Source organism: Hyperoodon ampullatus, assembly GCF_949752795.1.
Source record: "Hyperoodon ampullatus genome assembly, chromosome: 3".
NCBI classification, from domain to species: domain Eukaryota; kingdom Metazoa; phylum Chordata; class Mammalia; order Artiodactyla; family Ziphiidae; genus Hyperoodon; species Hyperoodon ampullatus.
Window position 1 is genome coordinate 46,651,171 of NC_136916.1, and position 25,866 is coordinate 46,677,036.

The 25,866-nt window shown below is 36.1% G+C and overlaps 1 protein-coding gene across 1 annotated transcript in view; it reads right to left on the reverse strand.

The window, feature by feature from the left end:
- RFX7 (regulatory factor X7) overlaps positions 1–25,866 on the reverse strand; it is a gene marked incomplete at both ends in the record, with an annotated part of 164,116 nt that overhangs the window by 57,402 nt on the left and 80,848 nt on the right. The window contains 2 exons of the mRNA XM_079700410.1: positions 17,264–17,386; positions 18,779–18,861. Coding sequence (XP_079556536.1) covers positions 17,264–17,386; positions 18,779–18,861 — 206 coding nt within the window. The remainder of the gene's footprint in view (positions 1–17,263; positions 17,387–18,778; positions 18,862–25,866) is intronic.

A 25,866-nucleotide genomic window follows, 5' to 3' on the forward strand; every position in this document is an offset into this window, starting at 1 on the left:
CCAGAAATAAACCTATGCACCTATGGTCAATTAATCTACAATAATGGAGGAAAGATTACACAGTGGGGGCAAGACAGTCTCTTCAACAAATGGCACTGGGAAAACTGGACAGCTACATACAAAAAAATAAAATTAGATCATTCTTTAATACCATACACAAAAATAAGCTCAAAATGGATTAAAGACCTAATTGTGAGACTGGACACTATAAAACTCCTAGAGGAAGACATAGGCAGAACACTCTGACATAAATTGAAGCGATATCTTTTTTTTTTTTTTTTTTTTGCGGTACGCGGGCCTCTCACCGCTGTGGCCTCTCCCGCTGCAGAGCACAGGCTCCAGACGCGCAGGCCCAGCGACCACGGCCCACGGGCCCAGCCGCTCCGCGGCACGTGGGATCCTCCCAGACCGGGGCACGAACCCGTGTCCCCTGCATTGGCAGGCGGACTCTCAACCACTGTTCCACCAGGGAAGCCCTCGATATCTTTTTTGATCCATCTCCCAGGATAATAGAAATAAAACCAAAAATAAAAAATTGGGACCTAATTAAACTCAAAAGCTTTTGCATAGCAAAGGGAAACCATAAACAAAACGAAAAGACAACCCACAGATTGGGAGAAAATATTTGCAAATGATGTGACCAACAAGGGATTAGTCTCCAAAATTTACACACAGCTCATGTGGCTTAATATCATCAAAACAAACAACCCAATGGAAAAACGGGCAAAAGATCTAAATAGACATTTCTCCCAAGAAGACATATAGATGGCCAAGAGGCACATGAAAAGATGTTCAACGTCGCTAATTATTTGAGAAATGCAAACCAAAACCACAATGAGATATCACCTCACACGAGTCAAAATGGCTATCATCAAAAAATCCAGAACAATAAATGCTGGAGAGGGTGTGGAGAGAAGGGATCCCTCATACACTGTTGGTCGGAATGTAAATTGGTACAGCCACTATGGATAACAGTATGGAAGTTCCTTAAAAAACTAAAAATAGAGCTACCATATAACCTTGCAATCCTACTCCTGGGTATATATCCAGAGAAAAACATGGTTCGAAAGGATACATGCACCCCAGTGTTCACTGCAGCACTGTTTACAATAGCCAAGACATGAAAGCAAACTAAATGTCCATTGACAGAGGAATGGATAAAGATGTGGTATGTATGTACAATGGAATATTACTCAGCCATTAAACAGAATGAAATAATGCCATTTGTAGCAACGTGGAGGGACCCAGAGATTGTCATACTGAGTGAAATAAGTCAGAGAAAGAGAAATATCATATGATATCCCTTATATGCAGAATCTAAAAAGAAACGATATGAATGAACTTATTTACAAAACAGAAACAGACTCACAGACTTAGAGAACGAACTAATGGTTACCAGGGGGGAAGGGTGGGAGGAAGGGATAGTTAGGGAGTTTGGGATCAACATGTACACACTGCTTTATTTAAAATGGATAACTAACAAGGACCTACTGTATAGCACAGGGATCTCTGCTCAATGTTATGTGGCAGTGTGGATGGGAGGCAAGTTTGGGGGAGAATGGATACATGTATGTGTATGGCTGAGATGCTTTGCTGTGCACCTGAAACTACCAAAACATTGTTAATCGGCTATACTCCAACATAAAATAAGAAGTTAAAAAAAAAAACAAACCACGATGAGATACCACCTCACACCCACTAAAATGGCCACTATCAAAACCTCCAGAAAATAAGCATTGACAAGGATATGGAGAACCTTGTACACTGCTGGTGAGGTTGTAAAATGGTATAGTCATTATGAAAAACAATATGATGGTTCCTCATAAAATTAAAATAGAATTACCATATGTTCCAGCAATTCTGCTTTTGGGAATATACCCCAAATAATTGAAAGTAGGTCCTAAAGAGATATCTGTACACCAATGTTCATAGAAGCATTATTCTTCACAGCCAAAAGGTAGAAGCAAACTAAGTACCCATCAACAGAAGAATGGATAAACAAAATTGTGAATACACATAATGGAATAGTCTGACACATGCTACTACATGGATGAACCTTGAGGACATTATGCTGAGTGAAATAAGCTATTCACAAAAGGAGAATACCATATGATTTGGCTTATATGAGGTAATACTTGGAATAGTCAAATTCATGGAGACAGAAAAGTAGAATGGTGGTTGCCAGGTGCTCGGGGAGGAGGGAATGGGGGGTTATGGTCTGATGGGTACAGAGTTGCAGTTTTGCAAGAAGAAAAGAGTTCCCTGGATGTATGGTGGTGTGGTAGCACAACAATGTGAATGTACTCAGTACCACCAAACTATGAACTTAAAAATGGTTATGATGGTAAATTTTATGTGTGTATTTTACCACAAATAAAAATAAATGAAATGTGGTTTTATTATAAGCAAGGCTTAGTCCAAGGTTTTTTTTTTTTTAAGTATCTATTTGGGAAGAGGAGAAAAACACTATATTTAAATGGTAATTTAGAAAACCAGAAGACAGGATGATTAGCTTTAAATAAGTAACATAAATCAGTGATTTTTCAACCTTTTTCTCCCTTCCATAATGCATCTGAATTCTAAGTTGCTTAGTTTTCCCATCAGCCATCGTAGCTCATTTTGGACACAACAAGTAAAACCAGACTAAGGATTATGGGTGGTGGAGTGGGGACTTAGAAGCCTGGATCCCTGCTAATATTACAGAGCTGGCAAAAGGAAAATTGAATTCCTTCTTCTTGTTGCAGCTACTGCTCATTGCATGTTGCTATATGCAAATTAACTTGATCCCTAATGGATGAGACTAAAAAAAAAAAAAAATCTATTCTCACCACCTCACGTCTCTACTTCTAACTACTTTTTCTTTCTCTAACCCTTTAAAAATGAGTCTCTACTCAAGTTCTTTACTTCCCACCTATTTACCTTTCATGACACTGAAATCAGGCTTCCCTAATATGATGTGGAAACTCCTCTGGCAACAGATTCCAATAGGCTATTAACTGACTTTCTTTCTTGTCTTCCTCTTACTTGAGCTGCCTGAGGCACAGGAGACTGGAGCGAATTCCCTTCTCAAAATAATCTCTTTTCTCACATTATAACACAACATGCTTTCTTGCTTCTCTTTTAAATTCCTCTTCATTTTAGGAGGGCTCTTGTTCCTCCTGTTCCTAACTCCTAAATACCAATTCTCTCCTTAACCTTACAGTTTCTCACTGTCTGCCGATGTTTGTTTTTATTAAGTTTTCAGTGACCCTGCATGACCTCGCCATGGAAGTAGTCTAACTTTTTTGGCCTGGTCTCTGACATCTTCTCCTGAACTCTGATTATAAGCCTCCATGCATTACGAATTGCACCTTCCACCTAGAACCCCCTTCTCAATCCCTAGTCTGCTTGGTAAACTTCTCAGTTTTTATAGAAGTCACCTCTTCCGTGATGTCTGCCTTCAATTCACCAGGTTGAACTATAGTAACTCTTTCTTTGCACCCGTTTACTTACTGGTCTATTTCTCCTATTTGAGAGCAGGGATTGTGTGCATATAATGCTCAGTGAATTAATGCACTCAAATTAATTTATTTTTAATAATTTATTTTAATTTGTCCTCAGGAGTAGTAATGTTGAGGTTTTTTTTTTTTTTTTTTGTGGTACACGGGCCTCTCACTGTTGTGGCCTCTCCCATTGCGGAGCACAGGCCCCGGACGCGCAGGCTCAGCAGCCATGGCTCACGGGTCCAGCCGCTCCGCGGCATGGGGGATCCTCCCAGACCGGGGCACGAACCCGTGTCCCCTGCATCGGCAGGCAGACTCTCAACCACTGTGCCACCAGGGAAGCCCATGTTGAAGTCTTAATAGCATTAGCTAAAAGGAAAGTACTCAGTGCCTATCAATTGCAACATACCATGTTAGTGGCAGACAAAAAAGGTAGTAAGAGCAGTGATGAATTGATAACTGAAAGATTCAAGATATGGAACAGCTGGGCTCATGAACATGCAGTTTACACGGGTGGGGGTATTGGAAAGGACTGATTTTAAATTAGGAGACTTGCTTTGTAGTTCCAGTTATGACTATAACATATGTTTAGTACAGTTGGTGTAATTTTAGACAAGTCAATCAGTCTTCTCTACAAATGTGTCAAATAATAGAACTAGTTCCTTTCCTGATATAATATTTACAATTCCAGCTTTATTCTCCACTGCGCTGTTACTGCTCTTCCTATTATTATTGTAAAGAGTTGAGGAGGGAAAGATGAGAGTAAATGAGCACTCTGTGAAAGTACCAGAGGTCAGAAACATAGAGAAGGTGAGGGAAAGACAGATTATCAACTAGCTCCTTGAGAATCAAGTCAAAGGAAACACAGGGAAAAGAGAAAACTAGGATAAGGACCTCTGTGAAACAGGCCACACCAAGGAAGTGTGAAAAAAAACTTACCTGAAAAGTAATAACTTAAAGGCTAGACAATGTATTTAGGGTAACAATTCAGACTACACATATTAATGTAAATTTAAATGGTAAAAATCTTAAACCAATTTACGTCTTAAGCATATTTAGCATACATATTTAACTATCAAATATGAACAAAAAGTCAGTAATGCCAGAATTGATCACTTTTAAGTTTTAGTTTACTATTTCCAATTAGTTATATATATTTAAAATACAATTAAGGCTTGGCAAATGCTACTCCAAAATTTTAAATTTTAAAAAGAATAGCGGGGACTTCCTGGTGGTGCAGTGGTTAAGAATCTGCCTGCCAATGCAGGGGACATGGGTTTGAGCCCTGGTCTGGGAAGATCCCACATGCCATGGAGCAACTAAGCTCGTGCACCACAACTACTGAGCCTGCGAGCCACAACTACTGAAGCCCACGTGCCTAGAGCCCATGCTCTGCAACAAGAGAAGCCACCGCAGTGAGAAGCCCGCACACCACAACAAAGAGTAGCCCCCATGTGCCACAACTAGAGAAAGCCTGCGTGCAGCAACGAAGACCCAATGCAGCCAAATAAAATAAATAAATAAATTTATATAAAAAAGAAAAGGGATAGCATTTGGGACAAGTTTCTAGAGGTAATAGGGATTAATGTAAAAAGAGCCCAGCTTTGAAGTCAGAAAACCTGGTTTCAGATTTGTCCAGGACAATTCACTTCTGAATATAAGAACATCATCCATAAAGCAGGAATAATATCTGCTTCCATTTATTTCATACAGGTGATGTAACATTAAACAATATGTATTTAAGAAATTTATAAATTCTACACATATGTTTAGGTCTGACTTAGATTACAGATTGCTGTAAAACGTATATATGTCATTTAACTCATGAAATGTTAACTATTTTAAAGCTCTTAAAACAAATATGTTACTAGAATCTATTTTTACCTTCAAGGTTGTCCTAAGAATTTAACTTACATTGATTAATACAACAGAAATTACAAACTTAGATGGGTAAGCACTAAAGTTCACACATACAAAATTAATGACCATGCACAAACTAAAAAGCAAAACAGGGAATTCCCTGGTGGCGCAGTGGTTAAGAATCTGCCTGCCAATGCAGGGGACATGGATTCGAGCCCTGGTCCGGGAAGATCCCACATGCCGCAGAGCAACTAAGCCCGTGTGCCACAACTACTGAGCTTACTCTCTAGAGCCCACGAGCCACAGCTACTGAGCCCGCGTGCCACAAATACTGAAGCCCGCGTACCTAGAGCCCGTGCTCCGCAACAAGAGAAGCCACCGCAACGAGAAGCCCGTGCACTGCAACGAAGAGTATCCCCTGCTCGCTGCAACTAGAGAAAGCCCGCACGCAGCAACAAAGACCCAATACAGCCAAAAATAAAAATAATTTTTTAAATTAAAAAAATAAAAAGCAAAATAATCATATTCCTTAAAATATTACATAGATTAAAAAAAAAAAGGATTTGGAGAGAACATTTGTGTCCCAGGAAACACTGCAGCCAAAGTTGTCAAGTTTATAAATCTGAACATTTGTGATTCTACCGAGAATGAAAGCAAACAGATTTTCAGGAATGCTAAAACAGGCTACATATTATTTAGTAAGAAATCCACTTAGGATTAATGCTTGTGTTTCTCTAGCATGCAGCAAGAAAAAGCAGCAGGAACTGTGGCTGCTGCTGTCTCTGTTGCTAAGTGTTTGCAAACATCAGAGTTCTGAGACTGGTTCATTCCACCAGCTTCTATTGGTCAGATTTTAAGACCAGAGACAATTTTAGATTAAAAACTTTAGAAACATAATAATGTAAACTGCCTAAAACAAAATGACATAAATGGTAAAAATAAAAGGATGGAAAACTATATACTTATATTAGACAGATATCCAGAATGGGTTACAAATATTGGTATCAAAGGAGAATTTAAGATAAAATACATTTAATAGGACAGAGGATCATTTTTTTTTGTTGACAATAGGCTTTAACTATCATAAAGATATACAATCATGAATGTTTTTTGTTTAACAGCCCCAAGACCTGTGCAGCAAAACCCATTAAAAATACCATAAGGAACTGTGAGAAATATCACTTTTGTAAGCAATTAACACAGTACTCATGCTGAACTAATTAAACAGACAAAAGAGTAAGGACTTCTTGCAGAATCTGAAGGATCTGAAAATTACAGGAACTGGATTCAGTGCTTATCAATATAAGTCAATATACAGTGCAAATAAAGGGAATGTCCAGACATATTTATAAAAATTGATGTTAGCCTGAAAGTAAACCTCAGTGATTATAAAAAAAATCAAAAATTGAATGAGCCACATTCTTTGACTAAAATATAATAAAACTAGGAATTAATAAAGTGCAAAACAAAATGGAAGAAAACCTCAACTCCCTCAAGCACGTGAAAAGTTAAAAAAACCACTCCTAACTATTTTGGGTCAAAGAAGAAATCAAAGCTATAATTGCACACTATTAGAAAATAAAGGTATATTAGAAAATAAAGGTAATCATATCCATACCTAAGGAATACAGCCAGAACTATAAGAGGCAAATTCATAGATATAAAGATGGCTCTTCTGAATGGAAAGAGAGTCGTGTAGAATGTTGACTACCAGGCCATATATAGCAGAGGAATGAAAGTGGAATTAAAAAAAAGATGCAATTCGGAGATTTTTTTTTGAGCTTTTATATTCAAGTTTATTCTTCATTTAATTTTTAAAACACTACTATAGTTGAATATTAAAACAAACAGTAGCAAGTAGTGAGCATATTATGATTACAGTCCTTCACTCAATCACTACTGCAAATAAAATGCCAATGGTGAGTGTGATTCACTGGCCCTATTAGGAGGTCTGACAAGGAACACCACCCCGAGGATGATGTTCATCATCCTCATATGCTTCTCCATTGTAATGGCGCCATCTTTTTTATCTTAAATATGAAAACAAAGGAAGCATTCCATTTAATAAGGAAAAAACCTGAGAAAATCAGGATAACAAAAACAGACACCTAAAAATGAGACATCAGGCAAAAAAAAAAAATAAAACTGACTTATCAATCTTAGTTTTTTTTTAAAGAAAACCAATAAAAATAAACTACAGCTAAATATACTTTGAAAAAAGAGGAAAACTCAAATGACTAAAACTAGAAATATAAAAGAGGATATAACAGATAAAGAAGATATTCAATTTGTGAGAGAATAGTATATATAATGTTATGCCAATATATTTGAAAATCTGAATGAATTCCAGGAAAAACCAATTACCAAAACTGACTAACGAAGTAAAAATCTAACCAGAAAAAAACCCCCAAAATTGTCAAAGAATTACCTCCAACAAAGGCTCCAGGCCTAGATGGTATTATAGTTGAGTTCTTTAAAATTTTCAAGAACAAATAATTCCCAAACTATATAAACTGTTCCAGAGCACAGGAAATTAGGGAAAGAGTTCCAATTCATTTATGAAGCTGGCCTAACCCGGATATCAAAACTTGACAAAGACAGCACAAAAAAAGAAAATTACAGACCATATTCACTTATGAATATAGATGCAAAGATCCTAAAAAATATACTTGAAAATAGAAACCAACAGTATGCTAAAAGATTACAGATCTTGACATGAAGAAGACATTCATTCTAGGAATAAAAGAAGGGTTTATATTAGGTAGTATCTTTATATATCATATAAATAGGTAACAAGAAGAACTGAATAATCTTAACAGATGCCCAAAAAGCATTAGATGAATTTCAATATCAATTTCTCATAAAAAAGCCAATAAAGTCTTGGTCAATTATAAATGATACACCCTTAACATCAAAGAACTGTAAGACAAAATGATGCCTATTATTGTTATTATTCAAAGTCAGAAGGAAAATCAATTAAATGTAATTAAATAAAGAGGATGAGGAAGATATACAGGATAAATGCTACCCAGAAGAGTCCAAAGTAATAGCTGAAAAATTAGGATTAAACAAAGTTCACTAAATATAAAATGTGCAACATAAATATAAGTCTACAGATATCTTACAAACCAAACCAATAATGAAATAATAAAATATATTTTTCATAATATAAATAACATAATAAAAATTTGTAAGGAATAAACTTAAGAAAAATAAGTGGAGTCAATTGAAGGAAAAATAACTAAAACTTTACTGAACGACACAAGAAAGATGTTAAGAAACATACTTCTAGCTCTGAAGTTAATTTTTCTAAAATAAATTTTCGTATTTAATGCATTTTGAATCAAAATTCCTTTGAGGTTTCCCTTTTAAAAAAAAGTTAGAAAAGTGATTCCAAACTTCACAAGAAATATTAAGTGGTACGAAAATAAAAACATGGAAATTTTTGAAAAAGAGGAATAATGAAGGAAGACCGGTCCCACTAGCTTTTTAAACATTTAATGGCTAAAATACTTAAAAATGGTATGGTACTGGCATAAGAACAGAAAAATACAAAGGAAGAAAACTGAGTCCAAAAGGCTTTAGTAAGATAAAAATTATAGATTAGTATTGAGAAAAAATTATCAATAAATAAGACTGGGAAATTAACCATTTAGAAAAAATTAAAATCAGTTCCTTATCTTATGGCATTTATCAAAATAAATGTATATATTTGGTCTAGAAGAACTAATGGGTTATATGTGAAAAATGAAGTAAGTAATATCTAGGGAAAATACACATGAGTATTCAGCTGCTAGTGGCATTGGGAAGAAGTTCTTTCTAAGCATAATAGCAATGTTACAAGCTGCAAAGAAAGTAGACAGATCAGACTACTTATTAAAAAATTAAATAATAAACAGCAATCTTGAAAAAAACTTATGTTTCAATAGTTAATATCCTTAATATATAATGGTTCATAAGCAGCAATTCCAACTGTAATAATCTACACTAAATTATATAGTCAAGAATGTTCACTGCAGTATTATTCACAACTGTTCCCCCATTCAAGAATTGTGTAACCAGTGGGGTCAAAATTTGATTAAACAATAACAAGAACATATACATGAAAAGAAGGCGGTAGAAAAAATAAAAAGAATTAATAAGCCAAAAGGTTATTTGTAGGTAGTAAGATTACTGGTGCTAGTTTTCTTTTTATACATTTATGACTACCTGCCAAAACGTTCATGATGAATACATACTACTTTCATAATTAGAAAAATTAATACATTAATCATCACTTTCATAAACACATGTGATTATCAGACTTCAGAAGTTGCAACAAATATAAAAGTTCACAATAGTTTGTAAATCAACTGTCTTTGCATGTGGAAAGTCCCTTAAAACTCTGGTTCTATGAATATCTTAATTTAGCATAAAAATACAGTTAAAAGAAACCATACTGTCTTAGATTACATCTTCATTTTTTCTCTCAAAGGGATTCTGATTTTAATGACTATGAAAGGGATTGATTTTCACACATATATATCTAAATATCACTTCAATGAATAGGAATAGCTTAAAATAAATGTACATTTCACATTAATAATATTTTTCAATGAATATTTATAACAGACTCAATTTAAGATTTGTCACTCTATGTTAAGTTTTTACTCAGGAAACCTCATTAAGGCACTCCAAATTGGAAAATAACTAGTCCAAAAGGCCTTTAGAAAAGGACAAAATTTGTCTAAAAATCACTTCTGGCAGGAAGTGTTATTTTGTGTCTAATTGAAATCTCTCCTCCTGTGATTTAAACTTCTTGTCCTTTAAAAAAATATAGCTATATTCCATTTTGCTTTCTCTAGAAAACATAATTTTAAAACATTTAAGTATCTATTTCCTAATACTTTGATCTACTTTTTGCCTGTCTCTAGCCTTTCTACAGTTTTCATCAAGTTATTTAAACCCACATACCAAATTATGGTTTTAGGCAATGTACAATGAAATGAGAGAATAGCTTGGAGCTCCCACATGCTGTAATTCTGTGGAAACACAAACAGACTTTCTTCTTAGAACATGGCATGCTGCTAATAGATGTTACTGTGCTGTGTCTCTTACAACACTCACGTTATCTGTATGCATGTATACTAACTGTATATTAACAGATTCATATTTTGTGCAGCTTATTTATTGACACTAAGTGGAAGCCCTAGTCAACTTTATTTCTGACTACTTTCCCAAACTATTCTATTCACTCTGCTTCATACCACTCAAATTTAACAGATTTGCCTTCTCACCTATTATGAACTACTCACGAAATCTGAGTTCTAGCCTTATATTCATCCCTGACAAATTTTGGAACACTGGAAGAGTCACCTAACTTCTGAGTTTTAATGTTTTGCCTATACAATGGGGATGGTAGTGTACTAGAAGACTTATGAAGTCTTATAACACTAAAATTTTATTATGAATGTCAAGATCAGATTCCATTCTAGTCACTCACTTTTTTTTGAATTTTAGAATTTTATTTATTTTTTTATACAGCAGGTTCTTATTACTTATCCATTTTATACATATTAGTCAATTGCAATCTCCAAATTCATCACACCATCCCCCGAGCCCGCCACTTTCCCCCCTTGGTGTCCGTACGTTTGTTCTCTACATATGTTTCTCTATTTCTGCCCTGCAAACCGGTTCATCTGTACCATTTTTCTAGGTTCCACATATATGCGTTAATGTATGATATTTATTTTTCTCTTTCTGACTTACTTCAATCTGTATGACAGTCTCTAGATCCATCCACATCTCTACAAATGAACCAATTTCGTTTCTTTTTACGGCTGAATAATATTCCATTGTATATATGTACCACTACTTCTTTATCCATTTGTCTGTCAATGGGCATTTAGGTTGCTTCCATGACCTGGCTATTGGAAATAGTGCTGCAATGAACACTGGGGTGCATGTGTTTTTTTGAATTATGGTTCTCTCTGGGTATATGCCCAGTAGTGGGATTGCTGGGTCATATGGTTATGCTGTTTTTAGTTTTTTAAGGAACCTCCATACTGTTCTCCATAGTGGCTGTAACAATTTACATCTCCACCAATAGTGCAAAAGGGTTCCCTCGTCTCCACATCCTCTCCAGCATTTGCTGTTTGTAGATTTTCTGAAGATGCCCATTCTAACTGGTGTGAGGTGATACCTCACTGTAGGTTTTTTTTTTTTTTTTTCCGGTACGCAGGCCTTTCACTGTTGTGGCCTCTCCCGTTGTGGAGCACAGGCTCCGGACGCGCAGGCTCAGCGGCCATGGCTCACAGACACAGCCACTTCGCGGCATGTGGGATCTTCCCAGACCAGGGCACAAACCCATGTCCCCTGCGTCGGCAAGCGGACTGTCAACCATTGCACCACCAGGGAAGCCCCTCACTATAGTTTTGATTTGCATTTCTCTAATAATTAGTGATGTTGAGCAGCTTTTCATGTGCTTCTTGGCCATCTGTATGTCTTCTTTGGAGAAATGTCTATTTAGGTCTTCTGCCCATTTTTGGATTGGGTTTTTTTTTTTTAATATTGAGCTGCATGAGCTGTTTATATATTTTGGAGATTAATCCGTTGTCCATTGATTTGTTTGCAAATATTTTCTCCCATTGTGAGGGTTGTCTTTTCATCTTGTTTATGGTTTTTCCTTTGCTGTGCAAAAGGTTTTAAGTTTCATTAAGTCCCATTTGTTTATTTTTGGTTTTATTTCCATTACTCTACGAGGTGGATGAAAAAAAAAAACTTGCTGTCATCTATGTCAGAGAGTGTTCTTCCTATGTTTTCCTCTAAGCGTTTTATAGTGTCCGGTCTTACATTTAGGTCTCTAATACATTTTGAGTTTATTTTTGTGTATGCTGTTAGGGAGTGTTCTAATTCCATTCTTTTACATGTAGCTGTCCAGTTTTCCCAGCACCATTTATTGAAAAGACTGTCTTTTCTCCATTATATATCCCTGCCTCCTTTGTCATAGATTAGTTGACCATAGGTGTGTGGGTTTATCTCTGGGCTTTCTATCCTGTTCCATAGATCTATATTTCTGTTTTTGGGCCAATACCATACTGCCTTGATTACTGTAGCTTTGTAGTATAGTCTGAAGTCAGAGTCTGATTCCTCTAGCTCTGTTTTTTTTCCCTCAAGACTGCTTCGGCTATTTGGAGTCTTTTGTGTCTCAATACAAATTTTAAGATTTTTTGTTCTAGTTCTGTAAAAAATGCCATTGGTAATTTGATAGGGATTGCATTGAATCTGTAGATTGCTTTGGGTAGTATAGTCATTTTCACAATATTGATTCTTCCAATCCAAGAACATGGTATATCTCTCCATCTGTTGGTATCATCCTTAAATTCTTTCATCAGTGTCTTACAGTTTTCTGCATACAGGTCTTTTGTCTCCCTAGGAAGGTTTATTCCTAGGTATTTCATTCTTTTTGTTGCAGTGGTAAATGGGAGTGTTTCCTTAATTTCTCTTTCAGATTTTTCATCATTAGTGTATAGGAATGCCAGAGATTTCTGTGCATTAATTTTGTATCCTGCAGCTTTACCAAATTCACTGATTAGCTCTAGTAGTTTTCTGGTGGCATCTTTAGGATTCTCTATGTATAGTATCGTGTCATCTGCAAACAGTGACAGTTTTACTTCTTCTTTTCCAATTGGTATTCCTTTTATTTCTTTTTCTTCTCTGATTGCTGTGGCTAGGACTTCCCAAACTATGTTGAATAACAGTGGCGAGAGTGGGCATCCTTGTCTCGTTCCTGAACTTAGAAGAAATAGCTTTCAGTTTTTCTCCATTGAGAATGATGTTTGCTGTGGGTTTGTCGTATATGGCCTTTATTATGTTGAGGTAGGTTCTCTCTATGCCCACTTTCTGGAGAGTTTTTTATCATAAATGCGTGTTCAATTTTGTCAAAAGCCTTTTCTGCATCTATTTAGATGATAATATGGTTTTTACTCTCAGTTTTTAATATGGTGTACCACATTGATTGATTTGCATATATTGAAGAATCCTTGCATCCCTGGGAAAAATCCCCCTTGATCATAGTGTATGATCCTTTTAATGTGTTGTTGGATTCTGTTTGCTAGTATTTTGTTGAGGATTTTTGCATCTATATTCATCAGTGATACTGGTGTGTAATTTTCTTTTTTTGAGTATCTTTGTCTGGTTTTGGTATCAGGGTGATGGTGGCTTCACAGAATGAGTTTGGGAGTGTTCCTTCCTCTGCAATTTTTTGGAAGAGTTTGAGAAAGATGGGTGTTAGTTCTTCTCTAAATGTTTGACAGAATTCACCTGTGAAGCCATCTTGTCCTGGACTTTTGTGTTTGTTGGAAGATTTTTAATCACAGTTTCAATTTCATTACTTTTGATTGGTCTCTTCTTATTGTCTATTTATTCCTGGTTCAGTCTTGAAAGTTATATCTTCCTAAGGATTTGTCCATTTCTTCCAGGTTGTCCATTTTAATGGCATAGAGTTACTTGTAATAGTCTCTTAGGATGCTCTGTATTAGTGCCATGTCTGTTGTAACTTCTCCTTTTTCATTTTTAATTTTATTGATTTGAGTCCTCTCCCTCTTATTCTTGATGAGTCTGGCTAATGGTTTATCAATTTTGTTTATCTCCTCAAAGAATAAGATTTTAGTTTTATTGATCTTTGCTATTGTTTTCTTTGTTTCCGTTTCGTTTATTTCTGCTCTGATCTTTATGATTTCTTTCCTTCTACTAACTTTGGGTTTTGTTTTTTCTTCCTTCTCTAGTTCCTTTAGGTGTAAGATTAGATCGTTTGAGATTTTTCTTGTTTCTTGAGGTAGGCTTGTTTTGCTATAAACTTCCCTCTTAGAACTGCTTTTGCTGCATCGCATAAGTTTTGGATTGTCGTGTTTTCGTGGTCATTTGTCTCTAGGTATTTTTTGATTTCCTCTTTGATTTCTTCAGTGATATTTTGGTTATTTAGTAACATATTGTTTAGCCTCCATGTGTTTGTGTTTTTCATGTTTTTTTCCCTGTAACTGATTTCTAATCTCATAGTGTTGTGGTCAGAAAAGATGCTTGATATGATTTCAATTTTCTTAAATTTACTGAGGCTTGATTTGTGACCCAAGATGTTATCTATCCTAGAGAGTGTTCCGTGCGCACTTGAGAAGAAAGTGTAATCTGCTGTTTTTGGATGGACTGTCCTATAAATATCAATTAAATCTGGTGTATTGTGTCATTTAAAGCTTGGGTTTCCTTATTAATTTTCTTTTTGGATGATCTGTCCATTGGTGTAAGTGAGGTGTTAAAGTCCCCCACCACTATTGTGTTACTGTCGATTTCCTCTTTTATAGCTGTTAGCAGTTGCCTTATGTATTGAGGTGCTCCTATGTTGGGTGCATATATATTTATAATTGTTATATCTTCTTCTTGGATTGATCCCTTCATCATTATGTAGTGTCCTTCCTTGTCTCTTGTAACATTCTTTGGTTTAAAGTCTCTTTTATCTTATATAAGTATTGCTACTCCAGCTTTCTTTTGATTTCCATTTGCATGGAATATCTTTTTCCATCCCCTCACTTTCAGTCTGTATGTGTCCCTAGGTCTGAAGTGCTTCTGCTGGGTGCCGTCTGGTGGATGAGGCTATCTAAGAGGCTTGTGCAAGTTTCCTGATGGGAGAGACTCGTCTCTAGTCACTCTTAATATTAAATTAGTGCCTACTATGTGGAAACACTGTGTAGAATACAACAGTGAATAACGTATATTCTTAGTGAAATGTGTTTTGAACTAAAATACTCAGACTCAGTTACAGTACTATTGTATAGTAATATACTGATGTTTATAAAGAGACAATCATTAGCATAATACTTTCAAATTCCATGAACAGAACTGGTATTTCTTTCCTATTTACGTTATTATCAAGAATTTCCCTTACCTACTACTTCCTTTTAAAACTCTAGTCTAAGTTACTTCCTTTTATCTCAGTTGCTCTCTACTGAATTGCGAATAAACTGCTCAAAATTGGAGCTACCATTCCTTGTCCCAAAACAATGTTATGTTTTGGTTCTCTTTTGTTTAGGAAAAACCTTTAACTTTTTTCTTAGTGAAAAAAATTGTAAGAATTTATGAGAACCTTAGAAAATGATTTCACAGAAAAATATTATAGAAAAATATAACTGTGCTTTCCCCAAGGCAGGAAACTCTTAGGAACGTAAGGACTGCTTTAATGGTTCAGAGTCATACTTCCACAAATGTAGGGTGCTGTCTCTAATGGTGATGCAAAGGGTTGTGCAGGGGAAAGATATCACTTCAAAAAAATATAAATATCCTCGCTTTCCTTATTAATTCATTATGGAAATGTCATGCATTAATTTGTCTGATTTGCCTTTTGGGAAACATGAGACATTTTGGATAATTTATTTTCCTCATTTCCTACCTCAGACAACTTTTAGAATTTTAGAGCTAAAAGAAGCCTCATACCTCTTCAATCACCTCATTTTATAGATGATGCAACTGAAAAAAGAGTGGTTAAAACACCTGTCCAGGTCACACAAGTTTAATGACAGAACCTATTCTCTTGATCCTCAATACAGGGTTTCTTAAACATATCACGTTTGCTTGATATTAATAAACTTTTAATGAATTTAAATTTACTTCTTTGTAGTTTCACAAGGTTATCTCTATCTTAATTAGAATTAACTTGAAGTTAGTTAAGAATTCATGCTCACTATATATATATTTTATATATATTTTTGTTTGTTTGTTTTTTTGTTTTTGTTTTTTCATATTCTTGATGAGGGCAGAAGCTGTGTTTTATTTGTTGTATCCTCAGAACTTCTTACAGGGTTTGACACGGCACATAGCAGGTATTCAGTAGACTGTTGTAGGCTGAGAAGATGAACTTTATAGACTTGGATCACACGTACTCTTAGCTGTAATTTTTCTAAAGAGGAAAAATCTAAAGCTCTTCAGTTTAACCTTGTTCCCTTGATTATTTCAGACATTTTTCTCTAGACTTTCTCCAGCTCTATTGCATTCCTTAAGGTGAGGGAATCAGAATTTTGAATGAGCATAGAAAGTTTTCTTTCTAGATACCAATAATCTTCTCAGTAAGTGTAGTTCTTTTGCATCATCTTACACTGGCTAACAGCAGCACTTATTTGACACTTTTCTTCCACATTGTGTAAGTACAACACATATGTGCTCCTTGCTTTGATATTTCAATACCCAGAAAATTTTGGTTTCACTTACTCTGCTAGAACAAATTCCCGCTTCCAAATCAATTATAAAATGTTAAACAAGACTAGATTTAGCATCTATGACATTTATCCAGAAAGGCCCATTAGCCTCTATACTTGTGTTTTCCGTGTTTAAATAAGTTATCTGTACAATCAAAACTGTCTGAATGTCTTCTATGTGCAAGCCACTGAACTCCTTCGTCTGAGTAAGTAATTCACAACATTCCAGATACTTAGCTTTTTCTCGGGTTGGCACAGAAAATGATTAGAAAAGTTTTGGATTCATGAAAAAGACGTTTAAGAAATCTAAAAAAAACCATGTTTTAGTTTTTCCTTATGCATTGATTTATTTATTGCCATCCACTGTCCCTCTACGAACCCCAGACACACCCTTCTTGTCATCCTTAAGAACCTTACAGGAATCCTTTTATTCACCAACCCTACTCCATTGTCCCTCTGCCCTCAGACATCCCTCCTGTGATCCAGAAGAACTCTAAAGAAATCTTTTTATTCAGTAATCCTGTTCTTTATTACACACGCTACCAGAGGAGCTTAGAGATGGATGGAATCTTAGAGATTTCTAAGTTAAACTCTCATATACCAGTATGATATTCGCCAATGATAAAACAAACCATTGTAGCCAAGTATAGTACTTAATCTCTTTAATACACTGCATGCCTGACATATACACATAATACTTACTTGTACTCATCATAGACTTCCTGTTTGGGCAGTGAAGTCTCAGGATGCTCCTCTAGGGTATTCCGAATCCAGGAAAAGGCATGCATTTGCTGTGCCCGACTAGATGACATGGCATTCTGATCACTAATCATAAAACAAAATCATGTTTTAGCTGAAGTAGACAGCAATTCATTGATAATTTTTGAACCAGGCCTAAACGTTCCACTAAAGGACTGTGTGTAAACTCACTATAAATGACCAAACCAAACTCAGGACATAAAGTATATGCCCAGTTATCCAAATACAAATTGTCCACCTGTGGTTGTGAGCCATTTTCTATAGCTAGTGTCTGACTAAAGTTATTGCCCTGTTCCCTCCCCACCACGGTCTCTAAACTGGCAGAGATGATGGAGCATTGAAAACATAAGGCATTTGTTTTGGCCAAAATTACCTCTAAGGGGATATTTGTTTACTTACTTGCCTGTTCATTTGCCTAAACTTACCAAATCATCAAACTATAAAATGAAAGTTATGGAAAAAATTGTTTATTTTCTATTTGCTTAGCATTCTCAAGTAACTACCCTGAATCTTACTAAAGCCTCTATGCTCCAGAATGGAATTCACACTGGAGAGATCCTGAGAGGACAAGTCTCTCTCTATGGTCCTTTCTGTAACCAGTCCTCCTCTCTAGGACAACACCTCCACTAAACATCATAAATTTTAATTATCTGGCAGTATCTCTTATAACATGAGGGAAGCTCCTCACTTGACTCTGACATTCATCTCAGCTACGAAAACAATAATTTATGTATTTTCAAAGAAATTACTGAGCAATTTCTAGGACAGAAAATTATTAAAATAGTTACAAAATGTGGTCCAAGGGGAAAAAAGTAAAAGCAACAGATTTTTCATTCCAGTTCTTTTCATACCTATACTTTTAAAGTAATGTTAAGCATAACTTATATGAATGAAATAAACTCTGAGAAATACTTAAAAGGGTAGAGAAACTCCTTTAAGAACAGAATCCATGAACCAACAACTTTTCTCTATATTTTCAAAATGAGGCTATTAAATATGTGTACTAATGAAAATAGAGTAATACCCCGCAAGCACTTAAAACATCACACATTTACCATAAATTCAGGTGCCATACAGGCAATTCATTTTTTTTCTTTTTTATGCTCTGTGATCTGCTTACCTGACAGTACCTAAAAAAACTCTTGCACTTTATTGCTCACAATACTTATCTGTTTATTCTTTGGTTTTCTGTTCAATTTTCAAAATCTGCCATACTGTATAAATACACTAATCTGTTTATAAAACATAACCCAACTGCATTTCACAGCATTCACCCAGGTACACAAATGAATTCGCAAAAACTATGGGTAAACACTTAACCAAATATGATCAAAGACTAAAAATATCTACTGTTTTGACAGTCTGTTTCCTGATGATTTTAGGAATAGTGCAAAGCAATAACCACCACAACACACACATAAACACTGTAATTGAGGCAAAGACAAAAAGTGATATTACCTTTTCTCTCCATTGCTGAGACCAGAAGGCAGCTGAAGGTAGAGGTAGAGTTTCTCTAGGTCTGTAAACTTCTCAACTTCTTGCTGGTTAAAAAAGGATTAAAAAGAAAGATCATTTAAAAAATTCTTGTTTCTCCCTCAACAAAATTTACTAACACCTCCCTAAAAATACTATCTAAATTTAAACCAGGTGGAATGAATCACTTGGCAAAGAAAACAGAATCTAGGCTTTATTCTTATCAGTAAAATAATACAGTCAAGTTGTGTGATAAATTTATTGCATATAAAAAGTTGGTTAGTAAGAGAAAATGGTACTTTCCTATTAATTCTTACATTCTAGGTATAAATAAAACCATAAATCAATGCTTAGATGAAAATTTCTCATTTTAAATCACATTTAAAGAAGGAGGGTTGTGCAATATTACAGGAAAAGTACTAGATTGGGAGTCAAGAGACTATTTATTAACTGGCCTTAGCCTAACTATTTAACTGGTTATGAGGCTTCCATGCTCTGGCGGATTTTCCTTAGAAATGTGAAATGAATGAGATGATTTCTAGGCTTCTTTTCTATTTCTCAAAAATCTAGAACATGTGACTGATGATGCTACTGTCAGTGGGGGTGGAATTGAGGTTTAAAAATATAGTTATCCCTCAATATCCGTGGATAATTGGTTCCAGGAATCCCCTTCTCCCCTCCATGGATACCAAAATCCACAGATACACAAGTTCTTTATGTAAAATGGTGTTATACAGTTAGTCCTCCTTATGCACATTTCCTCCATAACCGAGGAATCAAATCTGATCCGGGGTTGGTCTAATCCGCGAATGCAGAACCTGTGGATACGGAAGGCCAGCTGTTCCAAAGTACAACCAACAATCTGTTCCATGCTATGCAGATGTAATTATTCTCTGACTTGCGACAGTGGATGCTATTTGGAGAACCTACTTATAAGACTGTCTAACACTACTGTTGTGCAACTTTGTCATTTTGTCTATAAATGTACCCTTTAAGAAAATTTCTGCTATGCAGAGAACTGTATAGTTTTCTTTCCCAGCTGAATTTGCCACAGGATAGCTTTAAATGTGCCACAAATCCTACTGCAATTAAAAAATCATAATAAGATTTTGGTAGCCTAATTCATTACAACTGAATTGCATTGCAATGGAAAATATGGACAGATTACTGGCATTCTTGGTGGCAGAATTTATTCTTACACAATAAAGCATAGCTCCAACATAGATCCAATTTTTTAAAAAAGCTTACAATGATATAATTTAGCCTATTCTTATTCTCACCAGAATTCATTCACGAAACAGTTTAATCTTAGAATTTATCCATAGAATGACTTAATCAATTACATGCAATTAACTCTCAAATCCACATTTTTTTTCATTCCACTGTCTATGGCGTATTTTCCAATTAGCTCTTGCTTTAATATCTGACAGACTGATCAGCAATTATCCTGCATAACTCTTCCCTTGACAACAACAAAAAACCCCTACACATAAACAGGCATTTTCTTTCTCAGTTGTTACTTAGCACCTACTTTAATCTAGTTTCCCAGTGTTCAGTTTTGGAGTCTGCCTAGTTTTGTTCCTCTTGGTGTATTACACTCTAATCCTTCATTTAGCCTTCTTAACTCTTTCCACCATGTTCTTCTAGTCTCTTTATTTTCCCAGCCACCACATTAGTTTAAGTCTTTAGCTGTCCTTCTTTTAAAAATAAAGGAGAATTCATTTACTCATTTATTTATTCACTAAGTTTACTTTCTGCAATGTTCCACAAATGATTTATAACTATGAACTTATACTGTGTATCACAACCTATACAAAGACTGGAAATAGACATATGAACAACACAACAATAGCCCTTGCCCGTAAGGAACTTACAATGATTCTTGAATTACTAAAAATGTCTACCTGCTTTCCCTGCCTCCAGCCTTTCCCCACTTTAATCTGTTGAAATGGAAATAAAAACAAAAATAAACAAATGGGACCTAATGAAACTTAAAAGCTTTTACACAGCAAAGGAAACCATAAACAAGACAAAAAGACAACCCTCAGAATGGGAGAAAATATTTGCAAATGAAGCACCTGACAAAGGATTAATCTCCAAAATTTACAAGCAGCTCATGCAGCTCAATATCAAAAAAAGAAACAACCTCATCCAAAAATGGGCAGAAGACCTAAATAGACATTTCTCTGAAGAAGCTATACAGATTGCCAACAAACACATGAAAGAATGCTCAACATCATTAATCATTAGAGAAATGCAAATCAAAACTACAATGAGATATCATCTCACACCCATCAGAATGGTCATCATCAAAAAATCTAGAAACAATAAATGCTGGAGAGGGTGTGGAGAAAAGGGAACCCTCTTGCACTGTTGGTGGGAATGTAAATTGATATAGCCACTGTGGAGAACAGTATGGAGGTTCCTTAAAAAACTACAAATACAACTACCATATGACCCAGCAATCCCACTACTGGACATATACCCTGAGAAAACCATAATTCAAAAAGAGTCATGTACCACAATGTTCACTGCAGCACTAATTACAATAGCCACGACATGGAAACCTAAGTGTCCATCAACAGATAAATGGATAAAGAAGATGTGGCACATATATACAATGGAATGTTACTCGGCCATAAAAAGAAACGAAACTGAGTTATTGGTAGTGAGGTGGATGGACCTAGAGTCTGTCATACAGAGTGAAGTAAGTCAGAAAAAGAAAAACAAATACCGTATGCTAACGCATATATATGGAATCTAAAAAAAAAAGGTCATGAAGAACCTAGGGGCAAGACAGGAATAAAGACACAGACCTACTAGAGAATGGAGTTGAGGATACGGGGAGGGGGAAGGGTAAGCTGGGGCGAAGTGAGAGAGTGTCATGGACATATATACACTACCAAACGTAAAACAGATAGCTAGTGGGAAGCAGCCACATAGCACAGGGAGATCAGCTCCGTGCTTTGTGACCACCTAGAGGGGTGGGATAGGGAGGGTGGGAGAGAGGGAGACGCAAGAGGGAAGAGATATGGGGACGTACATATATGTATAACTGATTCACTTTGTTATAAAGCAGAAACTAACACACCATTGTAAAGCAATTATACTCCAATAAAGATGTTAAAAAAATAAAATAAAATGATGTAATGGAGATAAGTAATAAAATAAATAAATAAATATCATCCCCAAAATACCTCTTGTTCAATATTATTAACATCACCCACTTAATCCCAACAGTGTCTATCGTATTAAATCGAAAATAGATTATGTTACCAAAAAAACCATGGTTATTATTATGAGCAAAGTCTGAGAAAACACAACACAAAACATCATTTTTTTTGGATAAAGAAACTCTCTCTCTCAATGGAGTATTATTCAGCCATAAAAATGAGTGAAATCTTGCCATTTGTGGCAACATGGATGGACCTGGAGGGCACTATGCTAAGTGAAATAAGTGAGACAAAAAAGGATAAACACCGTATGACCTTCTTTATACGTGGAATCTAAAAACAACAACAAGACAGACAAAAAAACCCTGAGCCCACGGATACAGTGATGACTGGTGGTGGCCTGAGGTGGGGGGTGGGAGTGGGAGTGGGGAAAATGGGTGAAGGAGGTCAAAAAGGTAAAAATTTCCAGTTATAAAATGAATGTCATAGGGATATAATGTACAGCATGGTGATTACAATTAATAATACTGTATTGCATATTTGAAAGTAGCTAGGATGGTAGATCTTGAAAGTTCCTGTCGTAAGAAAACTTATGTATGGTGACGGATGTTAACTAGATTTACTGGGGTGATCATTCTGCAATACAAGCATACCTCGAGGTGCTATAGGTTCAGTTTCAGACCACTCCAATAAAACAAATACTGCAATAAAGCAAGTCACACACATTTTTTGGTTTATTAGTGCATATAAAAGTTATCTTTACCCTATACTATAGTCTATCAAGTATGCAATAGCATTACGTTTAATAAAACAAGGTACATGTCTTAATTAAAAATACTTTATTGCTAAAAACATGCTAACCATCATCTGACAATTCAGGCTGGCTTACCACAAACTTTCAATTGATAAAAAATGCAGGGCTTCCCTGGTGGCGCAGTGGTTGAGAGTCTGCCTGCTGACGCAGGGGACACGGGTTCGTGCCCCGGTCCGGGAAGATCCCACATGCCGCGGAGCGGCTGGGCCCGTGAGCCATGGCCACTGAGCCTGCACGTCCGGAGCCTGTGCTCCGCAACGGGAGAGGCCACAGCAGTGAGAGGCCCACATATCGCAAAATACATAAATAAATAAATAAAAGGCAGTATCTGTAAAGTGTAATAAAGCGCAATAAAATGAAGTGTACCTGTATATACAAGTATCAAATCATTATGTTGTACACCTGAAACTAATATAATGTTATGTCAGTTATACCTCACTTAAAAAACATCAAATGAAAAACACATCATTTTTGATGACTAAGAATAAAACAACTTCATACTGTTGGAGAAACCTTGGATGCTACAGTTTTCAATTTTTATATATGCTAGAGAAAAGAACAGAGAAGAAATTCCAGAAGGAATTCAGAAGATAATCCAAATTAGGATAAAGTGCCAAAGAGATTTAATTTAAAGATGGAATAGTTTTGAAAAAGATCAAACTCACTGCTGTCCCCCTTTTTTTGCCTTTCAAACAATGAAACCTTACTACTGTCAATCACTCTTTTATTTGTTATGTAGGACTCAACACACAGAAGAAAAAATTGGGGGAGTTTACTAAAACTGATTATCAAAATTCTATGAAGCAAATGAGAACAAAACAATGCAAGTGTATAGTGATGGCATTCCAGTCCAGCAAAGCTGAGTTCACCACGAGGATTTTTGGTTTTGGATACACTTGTCATTTACGGCTAATCACTGGCTTCCAAAACAATGATCAGTGGTGTAGAAGACCGTAACCTTGCTTGATTATCAAGGCAAGAATATCATTTGGCAAGTATGTTAAACCTCAGATTATTTGATATACTTTGTAAAGATTTAAACATTGAGAATAAAAGTTTTGGACCTCCAAGGTGGCACAGTGGTTAACAATCCACCTGCCAATGTAGGGGACACAGGTTTGATTCCTGGTCCGGGAAGATCCCACATGCCGCAGAGCAACTGCGCCCGTGCGCCACAACTACTGAGCCTGTGCTCTAGAGCCCGCGTGCCACAGCTATTGAAGTTCGCGTGCCTAGAGCCCGTGCTCCACAACGAGAGGTCACTGCAATGAGAAGCCCGCACACCGCAACGAAGAGTAGCCCCCCCGCTCGCCACTACAGAAAGCCCGAGCACAGCAACAACAAAGACCCAATGCCGCCAACAAATAAAGAATTAGTTTTCTGTTCCAAGTGGAGATTCATTGGTTGTCAAAAAGAAATATGTTTGATGCATTTATGAAATGAAGGACAAAGCTGCTCTATTTTTAGAGTATTAGGAAAAAGACCAACTGCATAAATTTTAAGAAAATTATAATTTAAAAACTCAGCCATAAAAAGAAATGAAGTATTGATACATGCTGCAACATGGATGAACCCTGAAAACATCATGCTAAGCGAAAGAAGCCAGGCACAAAAAGCCACATATCAAATGCTTTCACTTTTATGAAATACCCGGAACAGTCAAATCCATGGAGAGAGAAAGATTAGTGGCTGCCAAGGACTGGGAGGAGGGGAGTAACAGGACTGACTGCTTAACGGGTTTCCTTTTGGGGTGATGAAATCATGTTTTAGACCTGGTTAGAGGTAGTGTTTACATAACATTGTGAATATACTATAATAAATATCACTAATGATAAACTTTATGTTAAGTGTATTTTACAATAAAAAAAATCACAATTTTTAATAGTGCTTGGCATATTTGGCAGATATATCTGAATATCTGACCTGAAACTTCAAATGACAAACAACAACATCTCTACTCATTAGTCTGAAAAGTCTTCATTTTCTTGAGTTGAAGAAGTTAAGTTCTCAAAGCAAAGTTATTGAAAATGTCTTCAAGTTTAGGGGGAACCTCAAATATTATCTAGTCTGTTGAATGAACTAAGGTGATGATTTCCCACTACTGGAGTTGAAAATCTTGCCCAAAAGCTTATGGGGACTTCTCTCTCACACAGTTCAATCTTTGCAAGAAGATATCCAAGGAATCTTGGAACTAAAGTTTGATTTAGATGTCAAAGACATTCCAGGAAACCCCTTTGGAGAATTTTTGGTAAAAATCTCCCTGTTTACTTCCCCGTAAGTAAGCAGACCTTGTGTGTCAATCATTCAGTCATCCCATTTACATAAGCATACACTTATGTAGCCGGTTTTTCAGAAACTTTGGGTATGAAAACAAAGCAATATTACAGACTTAATGTTGCAAATGACCTAGATAGTGCTTTGCTCTTTCACATCCTAGACAGAAAAGCATATAGCAAACAACCAGATTCAACATTCACTTTGATATCATGTGATCCAGAGAAAATTAAAGGTGTAAGGCAAAATATACAGGATCAAGGTACTTTTGGAGGATCAAGGTGGAGTTTGTGTTCGAATTCTACCACTCCTATGCCCTTCCCCTCTGAAACTTTGGCTGATAAAGAATATTCACATGAGGAACGAGGAGCATGAAGCTATCTAATTCTTTCTATGAGGTGTAAGTAAAGTGGTGAAGAGAATAAGGAACAGAGACAGTTCATCAAATGTTCCATCTGCTCATCTACATTTCTCAGCCTCCTCTGCAGTTAGTTTAGGGCCATGAACTTAGCACAAGTGACGCATTTCATTTCTCAGCTGACATAGTTAAGAACCAATGTGTCACCTCTATATCCTTTTTCCCCCTTTGTGGCACCTTGGCAGTCCTGTGTTTCAGTGGTGAGGCTACAACATGGCAATGTCTGTCAGTGTGGGTTCCTGAGGGACTACGTGGAACGGGGTCCTCCAATGATTTGTGCTATACATGTAGTGTGAATGAAAATAAGTTCTTCTGGTTAGGCCACTGATATTTCAAGCTTCCTTTGTTTCGGCAGCATAGCCTTGCCCGTCCTGATTAATATAGCAAGTCAGAC